Source organism: Phalacrocorax carbo, chromosome Z (genome assembly GCF_963921805.1).
Source record: "Phalacrocorax carbo chromosome Z, bPhaCar2.1, whole genome shotgun sequence".
NCBI classification, from domain to species: Eukaryota; Metazoa; Chordata; class Aves; order Suliformes; family Phalacrocoracidae; genus Phalacrocorax; species Phalacrocorax carbo.
In genome coordinates this window covers 25,532,020-25,559,859 of record NC_087548.1, presented here as the reverse complement: position 1 = coordinate 25,559,859, position 27,840 = coordinate 25,532,020, and the positions used below count along the sequence as shown (strand labels likewise).

Sequence of the window (27,840 nt, the reverse complement as noted above, 5' to 3'; positions counted from 1 at the left end):
GGATTTTCAAAGGAGTTTGAAGTAGCAATGTAAGCTTAATTTGGTTTGCACTGCTGGTGTTTTAGACACCGTTAAGAACCTGTGACTTCTTACAAACACCAAGGGGAATGTTTCCGTTTTTCAGAAAGGTTGTTAGGATTTCATAAGTGTAATTAATAACTTAGAACTCAGGTGTCCCTTACATTGTCATTAATAAACCTATTACTTGTGTTCAACCAGTCACAGTATGGGTAGTGGAATGAATAGGAAGTTTGACGAGGAAGTGTGAAAAATAGAGTGAAGACAGTATCATGTTGATGGTAATCATTACGCTTCTTTACAGAGAAGATGAAGAGCTCTCTGCTGGCAGCTATCTTTTTGTTTGCGACAGGTGAGTTTTCATTTGCTGCATAACCTACTCCTGTTTATGAACAGTAAAAATTCTTAACGTTACTCAAAGACAAGGCTGTACGGCAAAAAACATGACCTAAGTAAGTTCTGCAGGTAGGAGAAACAACAGCCAGTAGCAGTTTTCTTCCCCGTTTCTTTTACAGTCGCCTCGTTAAACGACTCCTTTTTATTCCCCAGATTCCTGCAGCTGCCGGAACAGGGACTTGCCATTTTGCCAGCAGCTCCCAGGTGGGTAAATGTTTCTCACGTAAGACCCGCTTAATCGCAAAGACGAACCTCGTTACCGAAGAAAACGCGCCGGCCGAAGCGACACCCCCCCCCCCCCCCGCCCCCAAATCCTCCCGGCGACCCCCCGCCACGCGGGCGCCGCGCGCCCCGCCCCGCCCCGCCGCGCGCTCCCGAGCCCGGGGGTAGATTTTGTCTCGGGCGGAGCCTCTGCGGTTCCGCGAAAGGCAAAACGGCGGCGGGCAGCGGCGGGCGGCGCTCGGTGCGGACCGGCGGCCGGCCGGGGGGCCCTGCGGGCGGCGACCCGCCGCCGAGCCGGCGGGAGGGCCATGTTCTTCCGAAGTTAGCCGCGGGCAACCTTCTAGTCCCTGCTATTAGCCAGTCAGTCTAAATCCTACTGAAGCGTTGCTGAGAACAGCAGACACACAAGAAGAAAAACAAAATGTTCAAAAAAAGCTTACTTTTTTCAAAGAAGAAACTGGATTGTGATGTCTTTAGAACGGATTTCTGTTTTTTCCCTTCCTTTCTTTGCATCACTCTTGGAGCACAGTCGTGGTGCAGGACTAGCACTATCCTAGGACTGGGAAGAGCTAGTAATATGCACATTCTTTAACGGGAAGCAGTGCAGAAAAATAAAAAAGCACTAGGTGAATGTGCGTGAGGATAATGATACCCACAAATAGGACAAGTGGGAAAAAAAAAAAACCACAACGAACTTGGAAAAAGGGCATAATGTCCATTATGTTCATCTACACAAACACACACAGAACTTCAGTACCTTGGCAGCAGGGTGGTGCACTGGGGCGTTAGTTGAGCTAATACAATATTTCCACACATAAAAGCTGTTTTTCCTTTGTGTGCTCTAATACCATCATCTCATAGAGAAAGCCAGAGGATTTCTCTAAGACTGAGAAAGCATGAGGAACAACACAAACCCTTGGTTTTCCATAAGCAAAGGCAGGTCTGCAACACCGTGGCACTACTTGGAGCTCTGTTAATAGAAAGGGGAAGAAGTTACTAGAAATTTAGTAGAAGAGTGAAAAGGTTTCCTTCTCATCACTCTCTCCAGAACTGTTATTTCAAATAGTTTCAGGAGCAGTTTGTTACAAACGTAGTGCCGTGAATTGTTAGCCGTTTCAAAAAGGTTTTGTTTTCAGGTGTTTATTTGAAGCAACAACAACAAAGAAGAAACAGTAAATAAATGAAAGGTTTCATTCAGAGTAAAAAAAGGGATGGGATAGCAGTTGCTGCTTTCCCCGGTTGTTAGAGCACCATGTCTGTCACCGAAATCAGGAATGAACCTCGTAACACCAACGTAGAGTTAAAAGGCAGGCATTCTTTATTTGCAGCGCCCGGATGCACAGGGAATCGCTCCTCCTAACGTGCATGCCATCAGATCTCATTGTGGCAGTTTTGTACATGGTTCATACACATATTCATTAGCTTTCTGATAAAAGATATACATATTCAGATGTTATTTGCGCATGCCTATTGGTTTCTCCAGGGTCGTCAGGGGTCTCTGGATGAAGGACATACTCTTCCTCACTGTGACCGCTAGTTAACCCTTGTGTTCGCACAAACTCAGTTCTGAGATTACGTATGTACTGCCCTTGAGGGGTGGTCTGTTCTGGTTTAGTGTTTGCTCTGCAGTTCCTTATCTTTACAACTCTGTATGTCTGCTTTTCTTAAGGCCAAATGTCATCATGACTTTGTTTAGGTACTTTGAATCTTGAGGCCTCTTTGTCTCCCTAAAGCAACAAGGTTTAGTCATCGGGCAGACTGACCTTGTTTTGGCTACCTCCTTATCTTGGCTAAATTTTGGCTCCGGGTCCCAGCCTTAGTTGAGCTACGCTAGATTGTATTAGTAACTCCCAAACATTTATACCCTGAATCATTACTACCTAAAAGTGAGGCTTTAATTTAATCCTTAAAACAGAGGTTTGGACCCTAAGCACTAGGAGTGAGGGGTTTGGGATCTGAAATTAGGCTTTGAGTCAGAAAGTAGAGGGGTTGTGACAGAAACGTGTTACCTCTTACATTAAGGATTAACTAACGACTGAAATACAGATTAACGAATACATTGATTGTTCCCAGACTTAATGTTCAGTTGGATGGTATAGCAGCGTCCATGTTTGGTTACCTTCATCACCCTGGTCACATGTCCATGGGTGAGGTGGCCAAGACTTGTTTGGTGGTCAGACTAGGAAAGCAAAGAATTAAATAATTATTTACATTGCTCTAGAAACAAGGAAGACCTGATCTCCACCTTCCCAAAAAGAAGCTGCACACACTTAAACTGATGTAGCGTAGATTTATTTGTAAAGCACATTTCTTTTAGTAGGGAAAGGAGGTGCAATAGGGTGAGGATATTTATTAAAGTCTGAGCTATACCCATCTGATACATGTTTTGTCCAAATCAGCTTTTAACTTAAATATACAGCTGCCTTCTGGATGATGAAAAAAATGCCGAGGATGCTCTGTAACTCAGGTTGCAGGAAGAAATGGCTCTGAATGAAGAAAAGAGGAGGACCGGTCTTTTCTCTCATAACCTAGGTTATAAGATAAAAAAAGCTGTAACACCAATTCCAGAGATAAGCATATTTACTTATCAAAAAGCAAAATATTTCTTATTCAAGATTAATAGTCCTATTGGCAACTTGTTAAACCTAATAGATATAAAGAACGTGTGACTTTACTCTCAGCAAAAATTAATTTTTGTCACCGTAAGTATCCTGTACCTGTTGAGATCCTTATCTACTTTTCTGAAGAGAAAAAAAGTATTTCTGGGTCTTTTAAAAAAAGCGTGGGCGGTACTTTGAGACATCATGGCTGATTCTTCTGAACCAATACTTCAGAGAGTAAGACACAAAGCAAAAGAACAGTCATATTTTCTCACTGTTTCTGATAAGAGATTTTTTGAAATACTGAAATAAGCTTAACCACTAGAGCCTAAAAATTAGTTTCTTTAAGAATGTCACTGGTGTTTAATGTCTCTTCAGCTAAAAAAGGTATATGTTCAGTTGCAAAAAAACCCCATATTTTTCTTTCAAAAAATTAAGCGTGAGTCATTTTGTACATAAACTTATGCTCCTCCTGCTTTTTAACATGATCTTTATGATCATGTTATGCTGGTAGTATAAGCAGCATACTGTTTTTCTGCAGCGATACTGCATTATTCTGAAGTCCAGATAGAGATCACTTATGGTTTTTAAGTAATTCCAGAGTCTAGCCAGTCAGTTCTAGTGTTGATAATCAGTCCTGCGCTGCAGTGTATAATGCTTTGAAAGAAACTCCACAGCAATTCTTGCCAGTTGGAAATTATGGAAACATCACATTGGCCCTTGGTGTTACTCGCTAAAATGCAGTCCTCTTTTTTTCCCCCAACTTAATTGCATGGTATTCATTTCTAAGATGCTTCTTTCACAAGGCTGCATGTGGTCATTTCTGGCCTATACTTTCAAAAATGTCTATAAATTTGTGTTTAACTGTTGATGGGCTGCTCCAGGCAGAGCTGTTGCCAACTCCAGTTTATAATCCTGCAGGTGAACAGTGCGTCCCTCCCATGCAAGGCAGGTGTTCCTGGTTCTCCAGGATTCCCAAGTCACAGCAACTCCCCCAGGGGAGGTGCTTGCTCCCCAGATCCAGAGTAACCCGCCAGAAGCCAATGCTTTGTACATATTTCAGCAAACAATTGAGTGCTTCCAGAAACAGAGTGGCAAGACAGGCACTGTCTGTCGGATGGGAAGGCTGTGAAACAACAGCAGAGCTGTGAGATAAAAATCTAAGGTCTCTTAGGGCAGAGGTTCATAGTAATTTTGTTATCTGCTTTAAGGAGTTTACCTTGCAACAGATTTTCTCAAAGCTAGTAGTGCTTCCTTGAATATATGCAATTTGTTTCTGCAATTTTTGTGCCAAAGAATGCAGTAGTGTTTCGAGAAATATAAAAGACATTTCATTCAGAATTGGGGGGAAAAAAAAACCTGAACACCCCAAACATTTAAGTTTTACATAAATGCAGAGGCAAGCAGCAAGCCAGATGTCACTACTAAAAGAGAGAAACACAGTTCAAACATGTAACTATACCAAAGCTGTAAGGAAACACATAGCAAGCGTTTCAGATCTATGTTGTTAGGTATGTAACACTGGTAATGGCTTCTTAAAACACAGGAAGAATTATCCTTTTCCACCTTCATGTAGGAAAACTAGGTTTTACTTGGAAACATTAGGACTGATAAGGTTCTAAATTTCTCTGTCCCTTGTTCTAAACATTAGTGAACTATGGGCCTTGAGAGTAAATGTGGCATAAGGACTCACACAGCTAGTTCTTATTTTGTTGCACAAAAGGGTATATAATCTGTGGGTTTGCTTCTCATCATCACCTCACACTGGTTAATGGTAAACAGTTGCCTGTGGTGGGTCTTTTCCAGTCCACATGTTTTCATCTTGCAGACTGGGACAATGAATTGGTATGCTACACAGAATTAAATGAGGATCTAACCTGTACCTGGCTGCCAGCACCCAGTGCTCCGAATACGATTAACTATACCCTATTCTTAAAATGGTAAGTCTGAAAGTAAATTTAGAAAACAAAAAAGCTATCATTGCTGTTCAGCATGATTCCTACCTGCCAGAGTTTTGCTCCAATGTATTTCACCATGTTGTAGGTTCTCACACAATACTGGTCCAAAATCTTTCTTCACATCTCATCAACACCTATTGAATTGGTAAGACCTTGGAAAGAGTGTGGTGGGTTGACCCTGGCTGGATGCCGGCTGCCCACCAAAGCCATTCTATCACTCCCTTCCTCAGCTAGACAGGGGAGAGAAAATATAATGAAAGGCACATGGGCTGAGAGATAAAGACAGGGAGAGATCTCTCAGCAATTTCCTTCACAGGCAAAATAGACTTGACTTGGGGAAATTAGCTTAATTTTATTACCAGTCAAATCAGACTAGGATAATGAGAAATAAAAAGAAATCTTAAAACACCTTCCCCCACCCCTCCCTTTTTCTCTGGTTTAACTTTACGCCTGAATTCTCCACCTTCTCCCCCTGAGCAGCACAGGCAGATGGGCAATGGGATTGCAGTTGGTTCATCACACATTGTCTGCTGCTCCATCCTCCTCAGAGGGAGGACTGCTCACACTCTCCCTGTGCTCCAGCAAGGGGTCCCTCCCACAGGAGAGTCCTTTACAAACTTCTCCAACGTGAATCCTTCCCACAGGCTGCAGTTCTTAATTAATTGCTCCAGCGTGGGTCCCTCCCACAGGGTGCAGTCCTTCAGGGTCACAAGTCCTGCCAGCAAACCTGCTCCAGGGTAGGCTTCTCTCTCCACAGGTCTACAGGTCCTGCTGGGAGCCTGCTCCAGCATGGAGTTCCCACAAGGTCACAGCGTCCTTCAGGCATCCCCCTGCTCTAGTGTGGGGCTCTCCACAGGCTGCAGATGGATATCTGCTCCACTATGGACCTCCATGCGCTGCAGGGGGACAGCCCACCTCACCATGGTCTTTACCACAGGCTCAGGGGAATCTCTGCTCTGGCACCTGGAGCATCTCCTCCCCCTCCTTCTTCACTGACCTTCACTGGGATCTGCAGGGTTGTTTCTCTCACATATTCTCAATCCTCACTCCAGCTGCAATTGCACAGGTTTTTTATCCCTTCTTAAACATGTTATCTCAGAGGCACCACCACTGTCACTGATGGGGTCAGCCTTGGCCAGGGGCGGGTCCATCTTGGCCCCAGCTGGCACTGGCTCTATCAGAACCGGGGAAGCTTCTAGCAGCTTCTCACAGAAGCCACCCCAGTAGCCCCTGCACTACCAAAACCTTGCCACACAAACTCAATACAAAGAGTTATTATACATCTTTACATGTCTCCAATACACTGTTTAAAACCCTATTGCCTAAGATCACCTTAATCAATTACTTTTATTTGCAGCTATTGACTTGCATTGAATATCCAACACTAATGCATTCAAAGTAAAAAGAAAAAAGAAACAGACATTAAACTGGCTTTTATTATACATTATGTATTAAGTTATACCATGTATCCAAGGAGATGTCGGGTGTGGCACGTAAGAAAAATAGATCTTTAATTATTTTCTTGCAATTCTGAGTTAACAAGAATTGGTTTAATAGATGGAATAAACCTGCAGGGTTAATCTGAAACGGATTACTTTAAAATACAGGTAACTTTAGCTGTACCTTGTTTTAGAGAGCTAAAACAAAGAAGCCAGGTGAAATGTAGATAGGCAGATTAAATCAACAACTGCCATCGTAGACGGGCAGAACTAAGCAGATTTCTGTCTCAGTACCTGCATTACAAAATGGATTTTCAACATTTTGTATCTACATATTTGGGATCTCCCATGAGATTAAGGGTGTGTTTAGAAAGAGAGAATTGAGAACAGAAGACATGGTCTTTGCCATGAGACCATATCATGGGGTACACAGGGTATAATACTGCATACCATTGGCAAATTCTGATACTCATTGCTAATTATGTTGCCACATAACACACCACCCTGCATTAAAAAAGAGCTGTGTTTAGAAGCATCCCCTGAAGCTAAGGAAACATCACTACACTGGGAAATTCCCCAGGGTGATCTTCTGCACATCACAGAGGAGCAAAGGAACCACCTCAGGGCTGAGGTTACTCCCCCCATCACCTTCAATATTTTCCCACTGGAAGTAGCAGCAGGTGCCGACTTGCAATAACCACCAAATCTCACTGCATTTGCTGTCTTGCCTCTTGGGTCTTCCTGGAGCCCCAGTTTCTTGGAAGGGGAGAAGCACCTATGAAATGGCCCTGTAAGAGGTGCTATCAGCTGAAGTATTTGTAAGCTAGTTGCTCTTAGAGTCCTCAGCCAAAATCAGACTGTGATGTTGCAGGGTTGGTGTTGATGTTATGAACAGAGAATGCATTTAAAAGAATGAAAGAGGAGGTTGGTGGGGAAGGAGGCAGGAAGTTGCCTCACAGAAATGTTGATTTTCCCAATCCAGAGCCAGGACTCTGGATTAGGAACCTCAGCTTCCTAAGGTTCAATCCAGTTGTCTTAAAGAAAAACTTCCTTTCTTCTTTTTCATTGGGTTAAAAGGAAAATTTAAAAAATGGTTGAAAGGGCTTTTTGCTTGCGTAGAAGAGGACATCACTTCTTTCTGCAAGTAACATTGGTTTGACTTTGAAATTGTTCCTTATCCTTGCTCCTTATGATTTAGTTGTCAGGATGGAAAGTATTAAAGAAAAACACTCCCACAGAGAAGTTCCAGCCAAGCATTCAAAAATCAGGCTTTGAAATATTAATGGGTGATTCACAACTAGTCTGAAGCAGGAGACAGGGGAAACTTCAAGTGGTTTTGTTCAGTTATTAAATATTGTATCATGATCAGCACATTTAATACTTAAAATATGTAGGCAGGCAATTAGTATGCTGGCCCATTTCTTTACGAACATTGAACTGGCACAGCTTTAACCTTGAAAAAAAACATCTGTCCTGTGCGTGACAGAGAATAAATGGGAGGGCGGTGGGGGAAAAAACCCTAGGCAGAATAGGAACAGCCTCCTATGTAAGGTTTTAAACCTCTTGGACTTTCTGTGCTGTGCGCATCAGGCATACCAGAAGTCTACAGGGCTGGCGACTGAGGTGGCATTTAAACATCTCTGACAAACCGATGCTATGCAGGAACAAAACTCAGAACACAGGCATATAACTAGTAAGAGATTTTCGTACCTTTGTGGTAATTTATATTCAGGTGATTGGAAAACTTTGCTGTTCAAAAGGGATTTAGGTGCCCCTATGGTAGGTGTCAAGTAGACTTTGTGAAGTAATTTCTAACCTAACTTTATACCGTCTAAATGCTATTTATAACCAACTCTAAGTACAAAAGAAGGCCATACAGATTTTGTCTTGTATCATGCTGTGCCTTGCACGTTTAAGGAATTTCAGTTTTCCACCACACAACAAGGATTTGCATGTTTAAATTTGTTAGATTTAATTTGCTAGATAACCCTAGAATTACTAGGGTACTGAAATTACACTCACTGTTTCAAGCTGCTGAGGCCTCACCTTCAAGATTTCAAGGGGCTGAATTTTGTATATAGCTATCTGGAAAACTGTCAAATGCTGTGAATTCTTTCTGGGGCAGGGAGAGGCAAGAGTAATTATAATCCAATAAAATATCTGTTTTTCATTCTGCTTCCTTTTCTACAAAGGGACAGAATACGAAAACTTTTTCAACGACACACATCATCATCTTCCATCACGATAGAACGAAAGGATATCTACATAAACCGCTCTGCATCTATTTGGATAGCAGTGAATTACGCCCATGACAGCTGTGTGAAAGGAAAGAACATCTCGATTACACCGAGCAAAGCAGGTACAGTATCTTCACAAGTTGTGTTACTGCAGCGCCCAGCTGAAACAGTGGTAGCATTTTCTTAAGGATTATTTCCAAAGTCGTAACTCCCAATATACACACTTGTTATTTTTTGCTGATTCAGAGAGCTAAGCTACAGTTTGGCTTCCTTGGATAAAATCTTTACTGAAGTCAATAGCAAAAGTCTATCAGTTTTTATGGGAGAAGGGTTTTACTTTAAACCATTTGCTAGACTATAAAATAGTCATATCCAGAAAAATATTTAGTGATATTTGTGTACAGTACTTAACCAGCTTCCTGTGCTCTCTTTGATGGTTTTCTGAACTTTTTTATTGGTTTACAAAGAGCAGGTTGACTCAGTACTGTGCATTTAAGGAATCCTTTTTATAATGCATTAATATTTTGCGAAATTTTTCAAGGTTCAACTCTTTTCAAAGGCCACTTACCCATCATACAGTGCTGAAGGGGAGATATGAAAAAAGAAATACTATTAACTATGTCCTTTCAAAGTTTATTTAAAGATTGCCTGCAGTATCTGATCACTGAGAAAACTTTAAGAGCTTCCCAAAACTTCACCTTCTCAGAGTAATCATGGTCTGATAAATAACAGTGCTTCTCACTGCTGGCGAGCACTAGCAGTACAACCTAATTATCACTATAACCTCCTCCAGAGGCTTTCGGCCACTTTGTGATTATTGGAGGGAAAGACAAATATCTATTTGCACTTACAATTATATAGCTAAACACAGTTGCTGAAATTGGAAGATGTTCTGGAAATTTTGTATACAGGTCACAATTATAGATACTCCTGACATTTTGATTTTGCCTTTCAGACTCACTTATAATAGCACATGCTTAGAAAAAGGGTCTTCCTGAAATTGGTAAAGCATACATAAAAGAAAAGCAAGAGGAACAACCCTATTTTGTTGACACCATAAAGATTTAGTAATTATTTATTTCCAGTCTTTTTAAAGTCTTCCAGTGTTCAGTATTCTGTGCGAAATCTTTAATTTTCAAAAACCACGCCTGACAGACATAATTACCAAAGCTTTCCTGCTTCTCCTGCATTTGTAACGGCTGCATGTTTCCCATTTTAGGGAAGTGCTTGACACCATCTAACATAAATGCTCATCAGATCACAAACCAATTGATAATAAAGTGGGACCTGCCTGCAACTCCTACACCATATAAGCTGAGATACAGAGAGGCACTCGCAGAATCCACGCGGTGGACACTGGTAAGTACTTCCAGACGACAATCACTTCAAAACACAAGGTGCTTTACTATCAGCTTAGCAGTGCACAGCACGTACAGCAGGACATCAACAGGATGCTACTGAAGAGCACACACAACATGAATAGCAAGGAGACAAAGCACGCAGGCAGTTTGCAGGCAAATCTCACAGAGGTCTCCCAGTTTTATTCTAACATATCCTAAGCTGTTTCGGAAAGAAAGACTAATAGTTTTACACAGAAAAAAAAAAGAGAATGGCATGTCAGCTGGTTCATTAACTTGTCAGTGAGACATTACAACCATTAGCAATGCAAAAGCTGAGGAGGATATCAAAAATGCCATATAAACTCAAATCCCAGTTGCACCTTAAACGATGGGCAATATTACTTTTTTTGCAGGTATCATTAAATTTTCAAACTTATTAGAGATCAAATTGCTGTGATTTTTAAGGTAACAGTTCATACCTTACACACTTTTGGTTTACATCAGGTTTCCAGATTTCCTTCTTTGACAAGAAGGGAAATAATTTCTCTGTGATACAAGATCAGTTCCAGGTACATTTTAGGCTGTGCAACAGTGAGAATATGGTGCAGCAAGAGGATAGTACCTAAAACTAAATGGACTAAGAAAGGTGGAAAACCAGTCACAATTACAGTAAGATCTGCATGCGGCAGTAATGCCTGCTTATCCTGGCCCTTGCCATCCAGCATGTCATACAAAGGCTTCACTTGCAGGCATGCACATACACATGATTTGTATCACTGAGTGCCTGAAATAATTTTATTTTTAAGCTCTGTTATCTGTAGTCAGGCAAAGAACATGTGTTTATCCGGTAGAAGAGAACCCCAAGAAGAAAACTGCCTACAAAGCAACTGTTCCCACTTCCCAGGCATCTTTAGTCTCCTAGGAGTCTTTTTGCTTGTTTTGTGCCTCCATAATCTCCCATGTTCTTCCCTTTATATCAGAAGGCCTATGATATTTTTTCCATTTCTCTCATAGCTGGCTGCTACTTTGTTTAACCACTTCAGAAGAAGTACTATGAGAGGCCCATGTAGGAAAGGTTTCATCTTGGTACAAAAAACATGCAAGTCTTAAAAGGGTCCCCTTGTTCATTGACATATAAGTCCTAGACCATTCTAGGACAGCCAGATACCCAAGCATACTCCACCCAGTGGTTCAATAAATAGATAACCATGGGCAGGCAATCTGTTACGCAGTATGTGGAAGAACAGAGGGTTAAGAACAGTGAAAATGCATGTCCCACAGGTTCTGCAGACAGGGGAAATAGGAGATTCAAGTTCATAATGGTAAGAGACAGCCACACTGGGTGATGAGAATGACCAAGTACTGGAAGACTACAGGTCATGAATATTCATTATTCCCCATGCTCCAGAAGAGCTGTAAAATCTTCATGATCACATGAATATAAGCTGCATTTACAGATGGGACTGGAGGGAAAGGGTAAGCCATACATACAAGCACAGAGGGTATATAAAGCTAGCTAAGAAATAGTGTTTATCAAGAGTAGGATTAATGTACATGTAATGTAACAGTTGGATCTTAAATCCATTTCACTTCCCTGTTTTCTGTAGGAAATTTGGAGTCTTTCCATAATATTGTGTGTTGTGGGGTTTTTTTGTGACCAAGCTAGTTTTATTAGCAAAAGAATACAAAGTTAATTAACTTAATAAAAAAAACAGAAAGCACTGCAGAAAACCAAAGAGAAGAGCAGGTGACCTAATAGTGAGCGTTTTGGGTGGGGTTTTGCCGGTTTCGTTTTGGGTTTTTGTTTTCTTTCTTAGGAAATACATATAATTAAGAAAACAAAACTGCACAGCAGGCAAATGCTAAGACAAATATTTCAATCTGCAATAGCACTTCTGCTAAAAACCATAACACCTCGAGCTAGTCAGGCCAAAGGTCCATTTAATGCAGGATACTGTGCTCTGATAGCAGCCACCAATGGAAGTCTAAGGAAGAATGTAAAATAGTTCAAGCATATTGCAGCAGTTTTCAATCATATTTTCTCCTCCAGTTTTCAGCTCAGGGATTTCCTTAGCCACAGGTGATGTCTTTTTTTCAAGACAATCTCCATTCCCCATACAGTCACCGAAGTCCAGTGTCATTAGTGGCAGACGCGCATTATTTCTGTGTTGCTAAGGCACAGGCAGCCACATGTTCAATCCAGCCATGCTCCTTACTACATCAGTTGCACAGATCTATTTAGACATATTGTAACATTTCAGAATAAAAGGGGTGTTTTTTCTAATATTTAATTTGACCTTAAAATCTTGTTCTTCAGAATGCCAACAAGGCTCAGAGTTGTTATTAATTTTCAGTATATATAATGCTTAATTGATTTTAAAAGCAATATTTAGACCTAAACTCTTGCTTACATGTCCTGATTGAGCAGAACGAGTTAATGAAAAAGAGGGTATCGCCCTGAAAGAATGAAAAGTCATTGGCTAAAATGTGCAGTAATTCCTCTTTGATGATAGGAACCCCTACTTTCCGCTGCACTCAGAAGACAGGTCCTTAGCTGAAAAAACAGTTAATATAAGATTACATTTTATTGCTGCCACATAAATTAAACATCATTTGTTTTCAGGTGCCTGTAGGAAGCAATGCTGTCAATGTCACCATTTCAAATTTAAATGCTATGTCTTCATACATTGTTCAGCTCAGATGCATAGACAAGGATGGGCTCCGCTGTGTTTGTGTTTGGAGTAAAGAGATGTTGGTTCCTCACAGTAAGTGAAGTATAGTTTTGTCCTAGTGGAAATAAACATGAATGTAAAAGCCTTTCCAGTCTTGTAACATATGAAATAGCATTGTCAGATACTGTTGAAAATATGATCAAAATTATTCATATGAGTGCATGTCTCCATCTTTTCCACATTTACCAGAACTCATCAACAAGCCAAGAATATCATATAATGCAACTACAGAAACGTCTCCAGGCAGAAGAAGTGTCCTTCTGAAGTGGGAGGTAATGTTCACTTTGAGTCTGGGTACCTTCTGTTACATCTGTGCTATTAATTTATTAGTTTGTATGAAAAAAATAGATTTTCTCATTGTATTGAGACTACACTGTATAAGGCTTTGAATATTGTACTCTTCTTCAGGATTCACTGCATTTGTGTGGTGGTCTTTTAGCTGCTAGAAACCAGCAAGGAAAAACTATACCAAGTTGTACTACTTGAAAAATTACTAAAACAGCTATCTCTGGACTCAAAATCATTGCCTAGAATAAAGATTCTTTCCAACTTGCATTAAAAATTGGTGTGCCTCAACTTTGTCTCTTAGAATTAAGCTTTACTTGAAAGATCCTCTTAAGTCTTTAGCGCATACAATGGACACACATTGTGTTTCATGTGTTCTGGAGGAGCATTCCTATTCCCAAGAGACCAAAACCTTTTAGAAAAGTTTGGTAAAACTATTAATTTACTAATTCAAAGTGCAAATACATTCTACTCAGGACAGAAAAAGAGCCTCTGCCTTACAAGAACAGCATCTAGCTGCATGCTTCCTATAATTACATTTAAAGTTCAAATCTACACAGCAAAGGCATCCCCTCTTCTGCAGCAGGTGTCATTATCAGCTGACCAACTACAGCAGATCAGTCAGTTTTACCAGCTGAAGTTCTCTTGGTATGAAATGGACAAGTGACTATCCTGAATGTATAGTCAAGGGACCCACAGGCAATTTCAGTGAGCAAGGCGTTACTAGAGGTGTTTGCATGGAAACTAATTAATTCTATCTAGATTCTGCGAGAAAGAGCATCGATAAACTCCAAAAAGTTTGCCATCAGGGACATCCCTGGCAGAAAGGACAGACACTGGCAGAGTTTTGAAATATCAGACGATGTGGAAAGTTTTGTAGTTACCCCATGCATTTTTGTTAAGGGAAAGAAAAGACAGCAGAGGAAATGGACGCTTCATCTCCTGCTAAGGATGAGAGATCCCCTTTTTCCCTTATGTCCTGAGAAGAAGGCAAAGCTCTACAGCAAATGATCCATTTTGTGGTAAAACAATAGACTGTACATGTCAATTTAAATGTTAAGCTAAAAGAATAAATTATTCTCCATCTAAATGGTTTAGTTAAAGAAAAAAAAAAGTAACATTGAATATAGTATCAGGGCTAGGATCTTTGTTCAGGATAACACACTAGTCTATTACACTAAATAAGTTTCAAGTCCAGATGGCTTCTATAAACGTCAAAGGGGCAGAAAGAAGGAGCACTCAATAATTAACACATTAAATTGGGCAGGGGGGGAGCTTTGGCTCCGCTGCCGTACTTGTTTAAGCTGATCTGAAACAAAGAAGGCAGCTTAAAGACGTTAGAGGCTAGCCAAAGCTCCTCTACTTTTGCTAATGTTCAGTGAGTAACCTCTATGCAATTTGGATCAACAGGCATAAGATAGCTGGCTTCAGCTCTAAACACCCAGCCAGGCAACATGTATTGCTTCTGCAGCTGCAAATAACACAGGACCTCCTGCAGGACTGCACACGATAGAGCAGTGCTAGGCTTTTCCAGTCTCATTTGGCTAAGCTAAGAAAGCTAAATTTGACTAGTTTCTTCTTGTGTGATAGACCTAATATTTCACATATCCTAAGAATTATTTCTCCTACATGGAAATCTTTTCCAGCTTCAAAGCCTGGTGAGAACACTGTCCACCCAGCAGCTTTATCAGAATGCCATTCTGTCTATGTTATTCAAAAAGCATCCAATTATTTCATTAAGATAACCCAATCTCCCAGGTTTGTGGTATCGTCACGCTTCTAATTTTGTGCCAAGAAATAACGGACTTCTGATATCGGAAGTAATCCTTGCAGAATTCACAGGCCTTCACATAATGAGTTGAGTTTCTATCTAGATTGCAGTAATTTCCATTTCTGTGCACTCATTTTCCAATCTTTCATGAAGATTAGTACACTAAAATAACGAGTGAACCATCAACACCTAAAAATTTATATCAATGGATAGATAACATATTCCAAAGTTGTGGTATAATTACTAGCATTTATCCTCAAAGAGACCAGATGCCTAACAGAGCCTAGTAGATGAAGATTCCCAGGGACATAAATTGCAATTAAACACCTCTCATTAACTTTCAAGTTTCTAATTATGAGGGGTATGTTCCAGTAAAATGTAGAGAACATTACAGCTGCTTCACTGCTGTTATTACTAATTGGATACACATAACTAAGATCTCAATTAAGCAAAACACTTGATCCTGTGCTTAAATCCTCTCAGTTTAAGCATGCTTTTAATTTGAAGGAAATGCTTTGCTTCATTGATTCCTAATAACCTAATTAAAACAGTATGATTTTATCCCCATCATTAAAGGTGACATTTTGTTTATACAATTTAATTCCTTTTGATTTTCTGCATGGGACATAATAACATTCATAGAATAATAATCTTTTTCCTCTTACTAGGTAACACAAAGTGAGAACATCCTTGGATATTATGTTAATGTGGAAAGAATACCCAACAGTTGCAGGGATTCACCAAGTCGTATCTTTCTAAATCACAGAAAAGTTCTTCTAAATCTCTCCATGGCTTATTATAGAGTTAATATTTCTGCCTACAACAAAGCAGGAGAATCTCCACAAGCCATCTACGTTGTCCCAGACTCCTCTGCAACAGGTACTTACCTTGTCATTCAGTCATTAGAGCAGTGGAGAAGTTTTACAAGCAATTTCTAGGCTACCTTTTGACAGACTTTGGATAGGGTTCAGCATTCTCTTGAATATTTATTAGGCTAATATTTTTGCAGAGTGAGAGTCAGTATTGGTTCTTAAGAAAGGATTTAAACAGAAGTTAACTAACAGACTAAGTAATTTTACATTCTGTTTAACATTTCTTGTTTCCTCAAGCTAGAGAAGTAACTACGTGCTAGAGCTACCTATCAAAAGGGCTTGTGGAGTGTGCTCCACCCATTTTAGTAGATGCCTGCAGTTTGAACAAAGTTCATAGAATTATGTGCAAATCTAAGATTTTTGAGCTAAGTAACTCTTAAGAAACCTGCTATTGTCCTTTATTTCAGTATTACCCCTAGTGGCACATGGGAGGACAAATAGATAAAATATACATGTGCTATTCCAGTGAAGATGTAAGCTTTTGCGATGCCTCAGTACAGTTTTTTTTCATTAAATGATAAAACTATTTAATAAAGTTTTTCTTCTACTGTAGTTTCATTTGTTATAATCTGGAGGTATAGTTATTGCAATATAAGAAAAAACTCTTTTCCAAAATAAGATTGGGGTTTTTTTTAATTAGGCTATAGCATGCACAAGTAAACAAGTGTGCAAGTACCCTTGTTGATCTCCAGACAGTTGCAACTAATTGGTTTTCCAGGATTTCCTAACACAGTCCCCTCATTCTGTTCTCCTTTGCCCTGCAAAGACTTAACAAGTTGGTTTTGGTATTATATTTGACTGCTTTTACTCTCTTTTGATGAAATATTTACTATCACCTCAAGCTATCTTTTGACTGACAGCTACTTGTTTACTGAACCTTTCAGCCCATTCTTCATGGCTCCCCAGACACCTGCTTCAGGTTCGGTTGTACTTCTATGCAGGTTCTCTGTATCAATCATGAATTACTTGGAAGATACTTGCATTAAGTGCGTTCCCAAAATAAATTCCTGCTCAGCACGCGCAACCTTTCCTCAGCTAGTCCAGCCATTTCCTTTAATTTGACTTTACTATATTGGTTTTCAGACAGGAGGTGAAATGGAGAATTTTGTCTGTCTGCCACAAGATCTACTTCTTACCCCAAAATGACAGGTTGCTTTTCTCCCCCCTTAGTCCTACTCGGAAGGTCTTTCCTAGCTTGATAATCTACCTCTAAAAATGTCAAAATATTTAACATCATTGCAGATGATAAAGATTATAAATGCAAAGTATAAGAAATAAGAAATTATATAGCTATAATCCATAATTAGCCCCTTTTCCTCCTTCCCCAGGTAAGCACTATCTCACAGTTGCTCTGTGTATAGCAGTTAATAGTGGCTCATAGGAGGTTATTTAGCAACATTGGGCTTCCTCTTCCTGAGGTTTGAAACAGCCTTTTCACCTTTTCTGGTTGTGGGAAATTAAAGATCATGAACAGCAATTAACACTGGAGCTCCCAGACTAGGTGTACTAGATGCAAAGTACTAGATGCCAAGTTTCCTTTATTGACATACTAATGTAAACCTTACTATATACTGGTCACCTGCAATGATAACTACTTAATTAATAATCCTTAAAAAAAAAACCAAAAGGCAAAAAGAGACAAAGCAAGCAAGAGAGGAGAAAACTGCTTTCCTGTTTATTGATCTCTAATGGTATATTTGTTCACAGACTTGCCCGGCCAAATCCATGTCAAACACCACGGAACTAATGCAGTAGTCACCTGGACTCCAGAATACAATCCAAAATGTTTTGTGGTTGACTGGGGCACTGGTAAAGCGGATATGCGCATGAAAATAGTAACTACAGCTACTGGAAATTTCACGCTAGGTAACAGCAACCACCGCATCTACTTACAGAGGCACCATTTCATGTATTGGTTATTTTTGGTTCGGAAGAGTAGGATTTTCGTCCTCTTTTCAAGACCAAACTGAAGATACAGATAAGTGCAACTCTTATCTTTGTCCGGCGTTGAGACATCATCTAATTTTTAGCAACACTAAGGCAGATAAAAAGTTTTCAGTAGGATTCTTCTGGTCACAGTTGGACAAGAAATGTAGCTAAGCTGCTGTTGTTGGTATGATGTCTCCCCTTGCCCACATTCCACGCAGACCTATACACTGCTGGTTTAAAAAAAAAAAAAAACAACCAAAGTTTCTCTTGTCCTAGGTAAACTTAACTTTAAATATTAGCTGCTCTGTTACAGTCTCCCTTAGGTTATTTTTTTTTTTATCCCAATGGCTGTCCTTGTTAAAGCCTAAGTTCTCAATTCCAGTATTCTGCTTACCAAGCTAGGCATGGTGAGCTGCAGCCAGGGATCACTTTACAGAACAGAAATAAAAAAAAAATCTTGATTTAAAATCACATAGGTGACTCTTGCAAAGGCCATTCAGGACTTGTTTTTATGCACCGTAGAGAATATTTAACTTCAGAGTTCTATAAATTAATTTCCTTGGTCCTTCTGCAATATGTGCATTACATCTAATTGTTTTGCTTGTTTTTAAATACGCTAGCTGAAGGGAAAATATCTGTCCTTGAACTAAGACATCTACACCCATTTTAGTTCCCTACTTCTCCTTCAGCAGCTCAAGCCTTCCCGAAGGAGACTCTAAGCAGGTTTGGCATCTTTTAAAAGCAAATCCATGTTACGTCTTGTTCTGCTTTTGAAATAGTTTGTATTAATTGTCTGGAGGCAATGAAGAAAGATGCACATATTTTTTACTCAGTGTAAAGCACTGTAAACTTATACTACGTTTAAGTCTCAGAAAGTAAGAACTATACAGAAAAGCTATAAAGTTGTCTCTTCTCCCCTTCTTTACCATTTATAACTTTTCAGTAAACCCTGATGTACCTTTATTTGTTTTCCAGACAATTTTCAGCCATATAAGTTGTACAAAATAATGGTACATGCATCTGATGTGTGTCACTGTGAAAGTTTCACAAGACATGAAAAGACTTTTGGAGTGACCCACTTTTACTCAGTTGAAGGAGGTATTCATCCCCTTTATATAACCTCATCCCTTATATTTCTTCTCATTTCCTATCTGCAGCAATAAAAGAAATCCTAGACAAAGTTTCTTTCCCGGTGGCTGCACAGGACTCTCCAGTTAGCATTGCCTTTGTTCCTAGCAGTTATGCACTGGCAGCGAATGACCTGAGGGTTGTTCCTTACTGACATGTCCACAGAAATATTATTATTACACATAAAATTACCAAAATAACAGAAAGAGGGCCTCGGAGTTACTACTCTCTATTGCTCAAATTTAACTGCAGCCAAAGGCAGATTTCCAAACCCCAATTTGGTAGTGTCTTATATTGCAAGTCGAAATGAGTATGGCTGAGGCTATTAGAGTAAAAGCGTTTGTAATGAGACAGTCACAAATTCTACCTACTTTGGTATTGCTTATGATGAAGTTTTTTCACTCTGTGGGATTTCTTCTTTCTCTTCTACCCTTTATGTTATATTTATGACAACTAGAATCAGGCAAGGAGCTTTCTAGGAAGCAGCTAGGTTTCAGTCTTTTGTATCTATTGCAGAAGTATTGGTGCAGAACTTAAATGATTATCCAATCTTTAAGTTCCTAGGACAGGTCCTGCTAATGTGACAATCCTGAATATCACAAAGCATTCTGCACTTGTGAAGTGGACCAAAATAGCTGCTGAAGACTGTTTGGGCTTTCTCCAGGGATACAGGATCATCTACACAGATTCATCAATGAAAAAGTCTCTGGGTAAGCACCATTGCTCAGAACAAAGCACCTGCTCAGCGCCACGACAGAAAAGCTTCATACAGATCATTAAATGCTGTTGCAGCATACTACTGAGTTACTTAGATTTCTGTGGGAATTGAGCACTCTCAAAGGTCAGCTCCTGGTTAGAGTTTTAATGCTCTGGATGGTCTTAAGAATACCTAGAATTTTCTAGATATCATCTCAAATGAAATACTGATAAGAAAGTATTTTCCTAAAACTTACAGCTCTAAGACTAACGCAGAATTCTCTAGTAACACTGAAAGGAAGATGTACACTTTCAGTACTTCTGAGGTATTAAGATTTTGATCACCATACTTCCATGTTTCATTGCAACTCAGCCAATCTTGAGTCTGAGCAGTTCTACAGGACCTAAGAAGTTATAAATTTATTTTTTGAACTCAATTAGCAGGGAATGGAGTTTGTATTTCTTACCTGTTTTCAAAGACACTATTATTAATTTAATTTTCTCAAATTGTTAGCTTTTGTGTTTAACTACAAAGGATGAAACTTCTACACATTGAAATAAATTAATGGTTGTGAGCTCAATCTACTTTTTTTAAAAAATCCCCATACTTCTTTTGATAAGTGTTTTCCTTCTGGTCTGCAGTGGAAAGTCTTCTTGCCACAGTTAATATTAACTTTGCACAAACTGACTTTCAAAAAAATTGAAGACGTGCTATGGAAGACAAATAGCACCTAAGACCCAATGAAGAAGAACAAGCAAGGGTTCTGTAGTACATGTTGGCCTATGCCTTTACTGGACCATAAAAAGTAACAAAATCTTCAAATACATAGTGTTAGCAGGAGGTTTGTCACTGTCTTCAGGGGGCTCTATTCCACCCCAAATACCTATCAGAAGGCACAAGAGGAGACAGAAGGGAGTGTCCAGGACAGAACTTAATTTTAACTTCTTTTCCTCTGCCCTAATCAGTCAATACACAGTGACACGACACCTGATTGCCATGTTTTCCAGGCAGGAAGAATAATTCTATTGGAGAATTTGGGAGAAGGAAACCTATAGGCTACAGCACCCTTTCCACTTCAAAGATCTTAAATTCACAGTAGCAGATTTGAAAAGTGAGTTCTGCCCTGCTAAAGGCATACTACAGCACCATTGGTTGCATTATTCTGGGCAGGGGAAAAGTCACTGCACCATCAGAAAGGAAAGGCTGAGCTGAAAGCCCTGCAAAGTAGCTGAAGCAGAATGCACAGCCCTTTTTCTGTACTGCATGATGAGTAATAGCACTGGTATTAATTGAGGTGAATAACTACTGACTACTGTAGTGAGGGTAAAGCATGTGATAGGGTCTTTAGGTCAATTGTTACACACAACATGAAAACCACTGTTCAGTGCATGAAGTGTATTTTCCTGTCATGCAACATACAAAGACTTCTGCACTCACCCACCTAAACATCCTCAGTGTGTTGAAAGCTCCTGCTTTTTGCCTCTGGATTTAAAATGTACATAAGTATTTGGAGGAATCTTGTACCCATCTGCACAGTGTGGCTACCTCCAGGTGTAGATTAGGGGACAGAAATTTTGCCTTTTCCCCAGTCCGCTACACTGATACGGCCTCAGCCATCAGGGTTTGTCTAATTGTTTCCTTCCCCAACCCCTCTTGTGTTCCAGCTGTTACTCTCAATTCTTCTACCACAAGTTACCATCTGACCAGACTGAAGGGAAAAACCGTATACCATGTGCAGATTTCAGGATTCACTAACGCTGGCGAAGGACCTCCAACTCCTTCACAACCTTTCAGCACTCCAAAATACGGTACTGTGGAAGCCCTAGGCATCTGTGTTACTCAGCATTAATCCTTGCTTCATACACTATATATGGCATACCCTTTCCTGCTTTTCAAGGAGTAACAAAGTGCTCATGCACAAGATTTATTATTCAACCCTCAGTTACTCATAGCAACCACAAAAATTATTCCTTTGTTAGAGGTAAACTATGCGTCACAGAACAGCTCTGCCTGTATTTCATTACCTAACATACAGGGAAGACTCAGCTGGAGTTCCTCATCTCAAACATTTTCTGATTTTTTTATGATGGCTATGTGCACATATCTTTATTTATTGTTGATTCCAGCATAAGTTTCAGCAGTTTAAATATTCTGCCTGTGACTAATTAAGTTCAGTAGTCTCTGTGCTTGGGAAAATCCTGACCAATGGTGTAAAACTGGTTTCCAGTTAGACCTCTGAGCCATTAATGGTTAAAAAAAAATTTAAAAAACCAAACAAACAAAACAAAAAAAAACACACCAAAACCCAACCAACCAACCAACCAACACTAACAAAAAACCAAACCAGCTGAAGTCTCTTTCAATTGCTCCTGTTGTGATGGACAGCTAATCAAAGTATCTTTTTTTCTAATAGTTTAAGTACATTTTATGTAACAGGTCCTACAGTTCGCTGGCAAAAATTTGATTTTTTTCAAAGTCACCTGAATAGGCTAAGAAAATCAATACAGTTACATTTATACAGTTTCATATACTGTAATAATATAGAGTTGGCTAAACATGGTCTCAAATATTTTTAACACCTTATCAGTTAAACTAAATCTAACACTGCAATAGACCCTTTTTTGTTTGATCACAGCTTCACTAAATTGAAGGTTTCTAAATAAAAAAAGAGAAGAACAGGCTAAGATGATATCAGCCACAGGAAAGGTAACCTGTGAAATGACAGAGGTATGCAAATTACTTCTCCCCACTACAGCTTTTTTGTATTAAGTGAAGGAGGTATGAACACAAACAACTGAATGGTCAAAAGTGTGAAGCAGAAAGGCAAAGGAAAGAAATTAAAAATTGTCCTTGAAATCAACAGGGTTTCTTCTCCCTCCTCCCCACCACTGAAATCCTTTCTCCTGTCAACACAAGATATTATGGAAATAAGAAGCTTTTCTGCAGGACTTTCTTCCATGCATTCTGCTAAACGTATATTTGGATAGGATAAAATTTTTCAGGAAAATAACAAAAATGCAGAGTTAATTTAATGCAACATTAAAAACTCCAAGTAATTACATTAAATTTAAACATTCCATTTACTATTTCCCCTCTCCCCAACATTTCACAAGTTACTTAATCCATTAGAAGAACCTCAGGTTTTTTTGTCATAAACGCCTGTTTCAGCAACAAAACAATTTGCATCTTTTCAAATACATTTTTAAGCAAAATTAAGTAGCAGTCTGGTTAAAAAAAAAAAAAAAAAAAGACATCTTTGATGGCAGCTGGGTAGGAAAAGAAAAAGCAAGTGGCCTTTTTTGCAAATACGGTTTGTAAGTATCAGCAACACAATCATGGACTGACCACACTTTCCTGGCACTATTTTTAAACTTTTGATTTAGCTATCTGTAAAGAACACCTCAACCCCAACCCACATGTCACATCACAGACTGCTTTGGTTCCTGTGTTTACAGCACTGCTATCACTGCATGAGCACTTTACCAACCTTCATTAACCCTTCAAGCACTTTATCTCCTTCAGAGGGGTGTGGGGAAGTATCTTGAACAGGTATTAACGTAGGCAATAGAGATGTAGGTTTGCAGAAAGGGTTGACAAATTACTGGCTGCAGATAAAATTGTCTTTATGTTCCTAACAGGTGAAGCATGACACCTAGCAAATACACAAACCATATTACTGTTATTGGGACCTGGTTGGATCTCACCAGAAAAAAACCAAACCCTACTAATAAAACCTGAAACAGATTAAAAGCCACTTTCAATCAAATAGTTTCTTATGAAGTCAGACCCGCACCAGGGTCCTGACCTATTAACCAAGCTAGAACTCACATAATAGCATGGGGAGTAGGAATACTTCTTTTATTATGAAGTGTTTATCTTGGATGGTAGATTTAAGAACTCAGCACATATATCTAGATATCTTAAAAATACAAACCTGGAAGCCTCAGACCCCCCAGAAATGCCAGGTCTTGTTTTAACTAGATTTCACTCCCAGGAATACCAGAACATGTAAAGTTTGACTTGACTTTGGTTTGAAATATTTCTCTTGCAGAGGCAATATAGCTTTTCTATACTTGATACCATAAGTCTGATTCAAACTCTCCATTTCTCATCAGATGAAGGAGAATTTGAAGGTTTTGTGACTGGCCTTTGCTTCAGCATGATGTTCTTTCTGGTTTTTGCACCTCTCATTTGTTCTTTGGTGCTTAAAAGGTAAGAAGGGAATATTGGCTGAAGTTGTTAGCAGCACTTCCTTTTTGCTTAACCCCAAGTTTCATAGCACTGGGCCTTTTTTGTCATTAAATGCAGCACAACTCAGAAAACACACAGCACAAAAGCAACCCCATTCATTTACACAGTAAGAACATTTACAACCCACTGATATAAGCAGATTAAAGCAGTTTATCAAAAATATATAATCTTTTGCTTTTGATACAATTATCTGACTACCTCCTGTCTCAGACACCCTTGAAAAGCACAAGGACCGTTTCTCACAGTGGAAGATAGGTTATATATATGGAAGAAGCATGCATTTGATTATTTTGCTCTTTCATTCCCAACTGATAGTCATATCACTGCTATTCAAATGCAAAAATAAATTCCAGCAGTATATGCAAATTGCTGTTGCCATCTAAGCAGTTTCCTGCAAGCACATTTGGATGTCAACTGTATAAATTATGCACATAAGCACATAATGAGAAGGAGTAATGGATGGATGACTAGAAAGCAGAATAACAAGGGTGCCTGTGAGGTCTGAATGAGGTCTTCTTATTTTAGGGGAAATTGTTCTCTGCACTAATAAAGTGCACCCCCTCAAATTAATCTGAGGTACAATATTAGTGGCATACACTACCACTAAAAGAAAAATGGCTTGCATAGTAATGGATTCTGATATTCGTTTTCTGATAAACCTAGTTGCATACAACCACTCATATTACTATTTTGATGTCCTAGAACACTACCCTCCCTTTTTCTCCTTTTTACAAAGCACAAGCCTCAGAAGCTGAAAGCACAGCTGCTAAAGGACAGAATAGACTGATAGTACAACCTGCTGCTTGAAAGTCAGAGGGCATGATGTAGCTTGCTTTAGCATATGCATCAGTCCAAACTCTGGCCCTTGCCATTGGGAAAAAGACCGTACTCCCCATTAAGTCTCTGTGCACTTTCCTTTTCAGATTTTACTTTAAGTCGCTCTATATCTGATCCAGTCTTTTTGACAAGAACTTCTCAGAGCTACACAGAAATTTTTACCTAGAGAATACTTTATTGTGTTAAACATAAGATCATACTTTATTGTCTGAGCCCATTAGGAAATAATTTCTGGAACACTAAAAAAACAGCACCCAGAAGCCAGGTGTAGTGCTACAAAATAGCAATTAAATAAGTGTTGAACACCTGGAACAGAGACAAAGGGCTCCAAGGAACTTTTTTGTAAAAAATGACTCACCAGGGAGCCAAAAACCCATCTTCATAGGCTCAGCAAGGAGGTGGAATAACTCTACAGCCTCAGACTTCACCACAACACCACAGCCTAAACAGAGGTTTACAGCTAATGAAGTCTAGGTTTCATCTGAAAACCAGACAACACTGAAGCCAACACTAAGGCAGGGTAATGGGCTACATAACCTCCCACCATGTCTCGCATCTCTGTTGAGGTTTTTTCCTATGGAGGTGAGTCATTGCCCAAAGCTCACAGCAGGGTGGTCTGAGAGCAGCTGCTGTCAGGGAGGTGATCAGCTCAAAAATGCCAAGAGAGTGTCTCCTTCTGCTCCCACAGGAGCCAGTGATGAGCAGTCAGGGGTAACTGCTGCCAATGGTAGTAGTCAGATCAGCAGAAACTCCTTTTGAAATTCTCATCCCAACCCACTGCTGCACTTCCACAGGGAAATCACAGGTGGCCCCTGCCAGCCTGGGGCCAACACCAGCATCCCAAGGTGGTGGGAGTGATGGGCAGGCCACTATTACAGCCCATCCTCTTGGGAAGGGCCAGGGAGAACAATGCCTGAGGTGGTGCCCATAGTAGGGGTGGCCCAGGGAGGCTGGAAAGCATAGCAGCTTGTTGGCAGTTTTGTTGTTTCTGAGCCCCCAGGTTGCAAGGAAGAAGCTTGAAATAAAGCTCTCTGAGGACAAAACTCTGGAGAAGCAACCAGCTGAAACTTATTCAGTTGGCATCTCGATTGGCATACCCAGCTGTGCCTTACAAACCCCTTCCCTTACAGCAGAAGCAGTTGGTCTGAGTTTTCAATAAAGGTCTGTTTAGGCTTTTGTCAGGTGAAATAGTGAGATACTGTATGTCATAGCTTCCGAAACTGTCAAACTCAGAACAATCAGGAAAGAGCAGGAGCCATGTTGTCCCCCCTGTTCTGGTCTGTGAGTCCTAGGGACAGCCTCTTCCAGGCTGTTGGTGTCATTACACAGAAGCTAAAAGAATAATAAGTTGCTCTTTGTTTGAGGGAAAGTAAACTTCTAAGTAGGAGCCCAGGAGCAAATACTTACCAAAACAAGCTTCCTCCTATGTGTCCAAGAGTCAGCCCAAGGAAGGTAGAGGTTTTGTGGAAATAGTGATAGTGAATTAGGAATATACAGTTATTAAACTTATAGAAAGAGACAACATTACCAGCTCCTGTCACAGCTCCTTTGTTCTTGAACAAAGAAGCTATTTGTCACTAACTCAGCATTTCAGTGTAGACTATCAAGCTTGGTCTTCAGTTTTTAATTGGCATTATGCTTAATAGTCATTGTAGAATATCCTGTTTTGATCATCATGAAAATACCAGTAAAATGTTATGTATAAATGGTAGTTAATTTAAATGCATAGGAAATGTCAGTCATTTAACCAGAATTTAAAATAATTCTTTACAGGCTGAAAATATCATGCTGGCCCAGTGTACCAAGTCCAAGAAACAGCAATGCGCTCCAAGATATGGCAAGTACTCTTCTGATGGTGTGAAAGAATACAGAAGGGCAATCTTTCCTACTGATTAATCAGTAATGCTAGTTATTAGTCTTTTCACACTTCACCCTAGCAAATGTCTAATATCAACAGCTGGGAAGCTAGGGTAATATTAGAAATATAGGATGGGGAGGGTTGTTGTTTAGGCAGAGGCTGTATACACTTTTTAATTTAAGAAAGGTTCTCAGGCTTTTCTGTGAACATTATAGAATGTATTTAAAGGTATGGTTGTTAAAAGAGCAAAGCAAAGTTAAATGGGGGGAGATGGAGTCTAAAGAGAGAAATTAATTTTTGATATCCAGTCAGTTTGCACCAACTGGAACTGATTATTAAGTACAAGTTACCCAAAATACAAAGTAACACGTCATGGCATAATTCATAGAAGTCTCATAACAGAGGCCATGTATATGGTGTTTTCTGAAATCCGCTCCTCGCCCCTCAGTCTCTGCCCACCTCCAAAACAATCCAGGGGCTCTGCCTGGTCAGCTGGTAGCTGGCTGAGAAGCACCTGCCAGCCAACAGGCACCAAGATTCAGCAACATATTCAAATCTTGCCCATGGCTTTCCCATATGCTTTGGTAAGGATACTGGAATTTCAGGACTGACGAAGCACCCAGAAATCAGCTCTTAGAAGGAGGCTGCTGGAAACCATGTTAATTCACTTTTGCCTATTGTGGACTTACATCTATCTTGCCTTACCTCCCCCTTTTTAAACAGGTTTCTTCTCCAGTTTTGCTGACACCTGATACTAGAAGTCCTGCCTCTAGGGCACCTTAGTTTATTTCCCAAGTCTCAGACCATCAATCACAGCATTTTTCAAACAGGAATTTATACTGCTTTCCTTTTTAAATCTCTTTCTTTGATTTTTTCTGACAGACCTGAACTTAATTTGGCACTTGTAGATCTAGTTTCTTAAGCCAACTTGTGAGTTTTAGCAAAGCAGACTTTTATTGATTTAGTCAAAGATTAGGCAGAAGCTGGAAGGTATCTACAAGCCAGACACTGTCCACAACTAGGACACAGAATGAAATCATCAGCAACAAAATTTCAGAAGACCCTGACAGGCTGCTGATAATCAAAGGTTTTGCTGAACATGAGCACTGCTTTCTTCAACAGAGCAAGTATGAACTTGCATATTCCACAGCAGGACTTCCTTGCTTGCTTGCTTGCTTCCATCTAGATGTAGATAAAGAAGTGATGAGCTCAGGGATATTATCAGATAGTAATTTTGCCAAAGCCAGCAAATGCTGAACAAAGGAGGATC

General features: G+C 39.8%; 1 protein-coding gene across 1 annotated transcript in view; it reads left to right on the top strand.

The window, feature by feature from the left end:
- The first annotated feature begins 327 nt into the window (after positions 1 to 327).
- The window catches only part of LOC135310588 (interleukin-31 receptor subunit alpha-like), a 30,656-nt gene continuing 3,143 nt past the window's right edge, over positions 328 to 27,840 (top strand). Inside the window, exons 1-15 of the mRNA XM_064438711.1 lie at positions 328 to 370; positions 568 to 618; positions 5,065 to 5,176; positions 8,826 to 8,992; positions 10,090 to 10,229; positions 12,834 to 12,975; positions 13,132 to 13,214; positions 15,667 to 15,877; positions 17,578 to 17,736; positions 18,775 to 18,897; positions 19,485 to 19,637; positions 21,289 to 21,432; positions 23,740 to 23,836; positions 26,486 to 26,553; positions 27,757 to 27,758. Of these exons, the coding sequence (XP_064294781.1) occupies positions 328 to 370; positions 568 to 618; positions 5,065 to 5,176; positions 8,826 to 8,992; positions 10,090 to 10,229; positions 12,834 to 12,975; positions 13,132 to 13,214; positions 15,667 to 15,877; positions 17,578 to 17,736; positions 18,775 to 18,897; positions 19,485 to 19,637; positions 21,289 to 21,432; positions 23,740 to 23,836; positions 26,486 to 26,553; positions 27,757 to 27,758 (1,695 nt within the window). The remainder of the gene's footprint in view (positions 371 to 567; positions 619 to 5,064; positions 5,177 to 8,825; positions 8,993 to 10,089; positions 10,230 to 12,833; positions 12,976 to 13,131; positions 13,215 to 15,666; positions 15,878 to 17,577; positions 17,737 to 18,774; positions 18,898 to 19,484; positions 19,638 to 21,288; positions 21,433 to 23,739; positions 23,837 to 26,485; positions 26,554 to 27,756; positions 27,759 to 27,840) is intronic.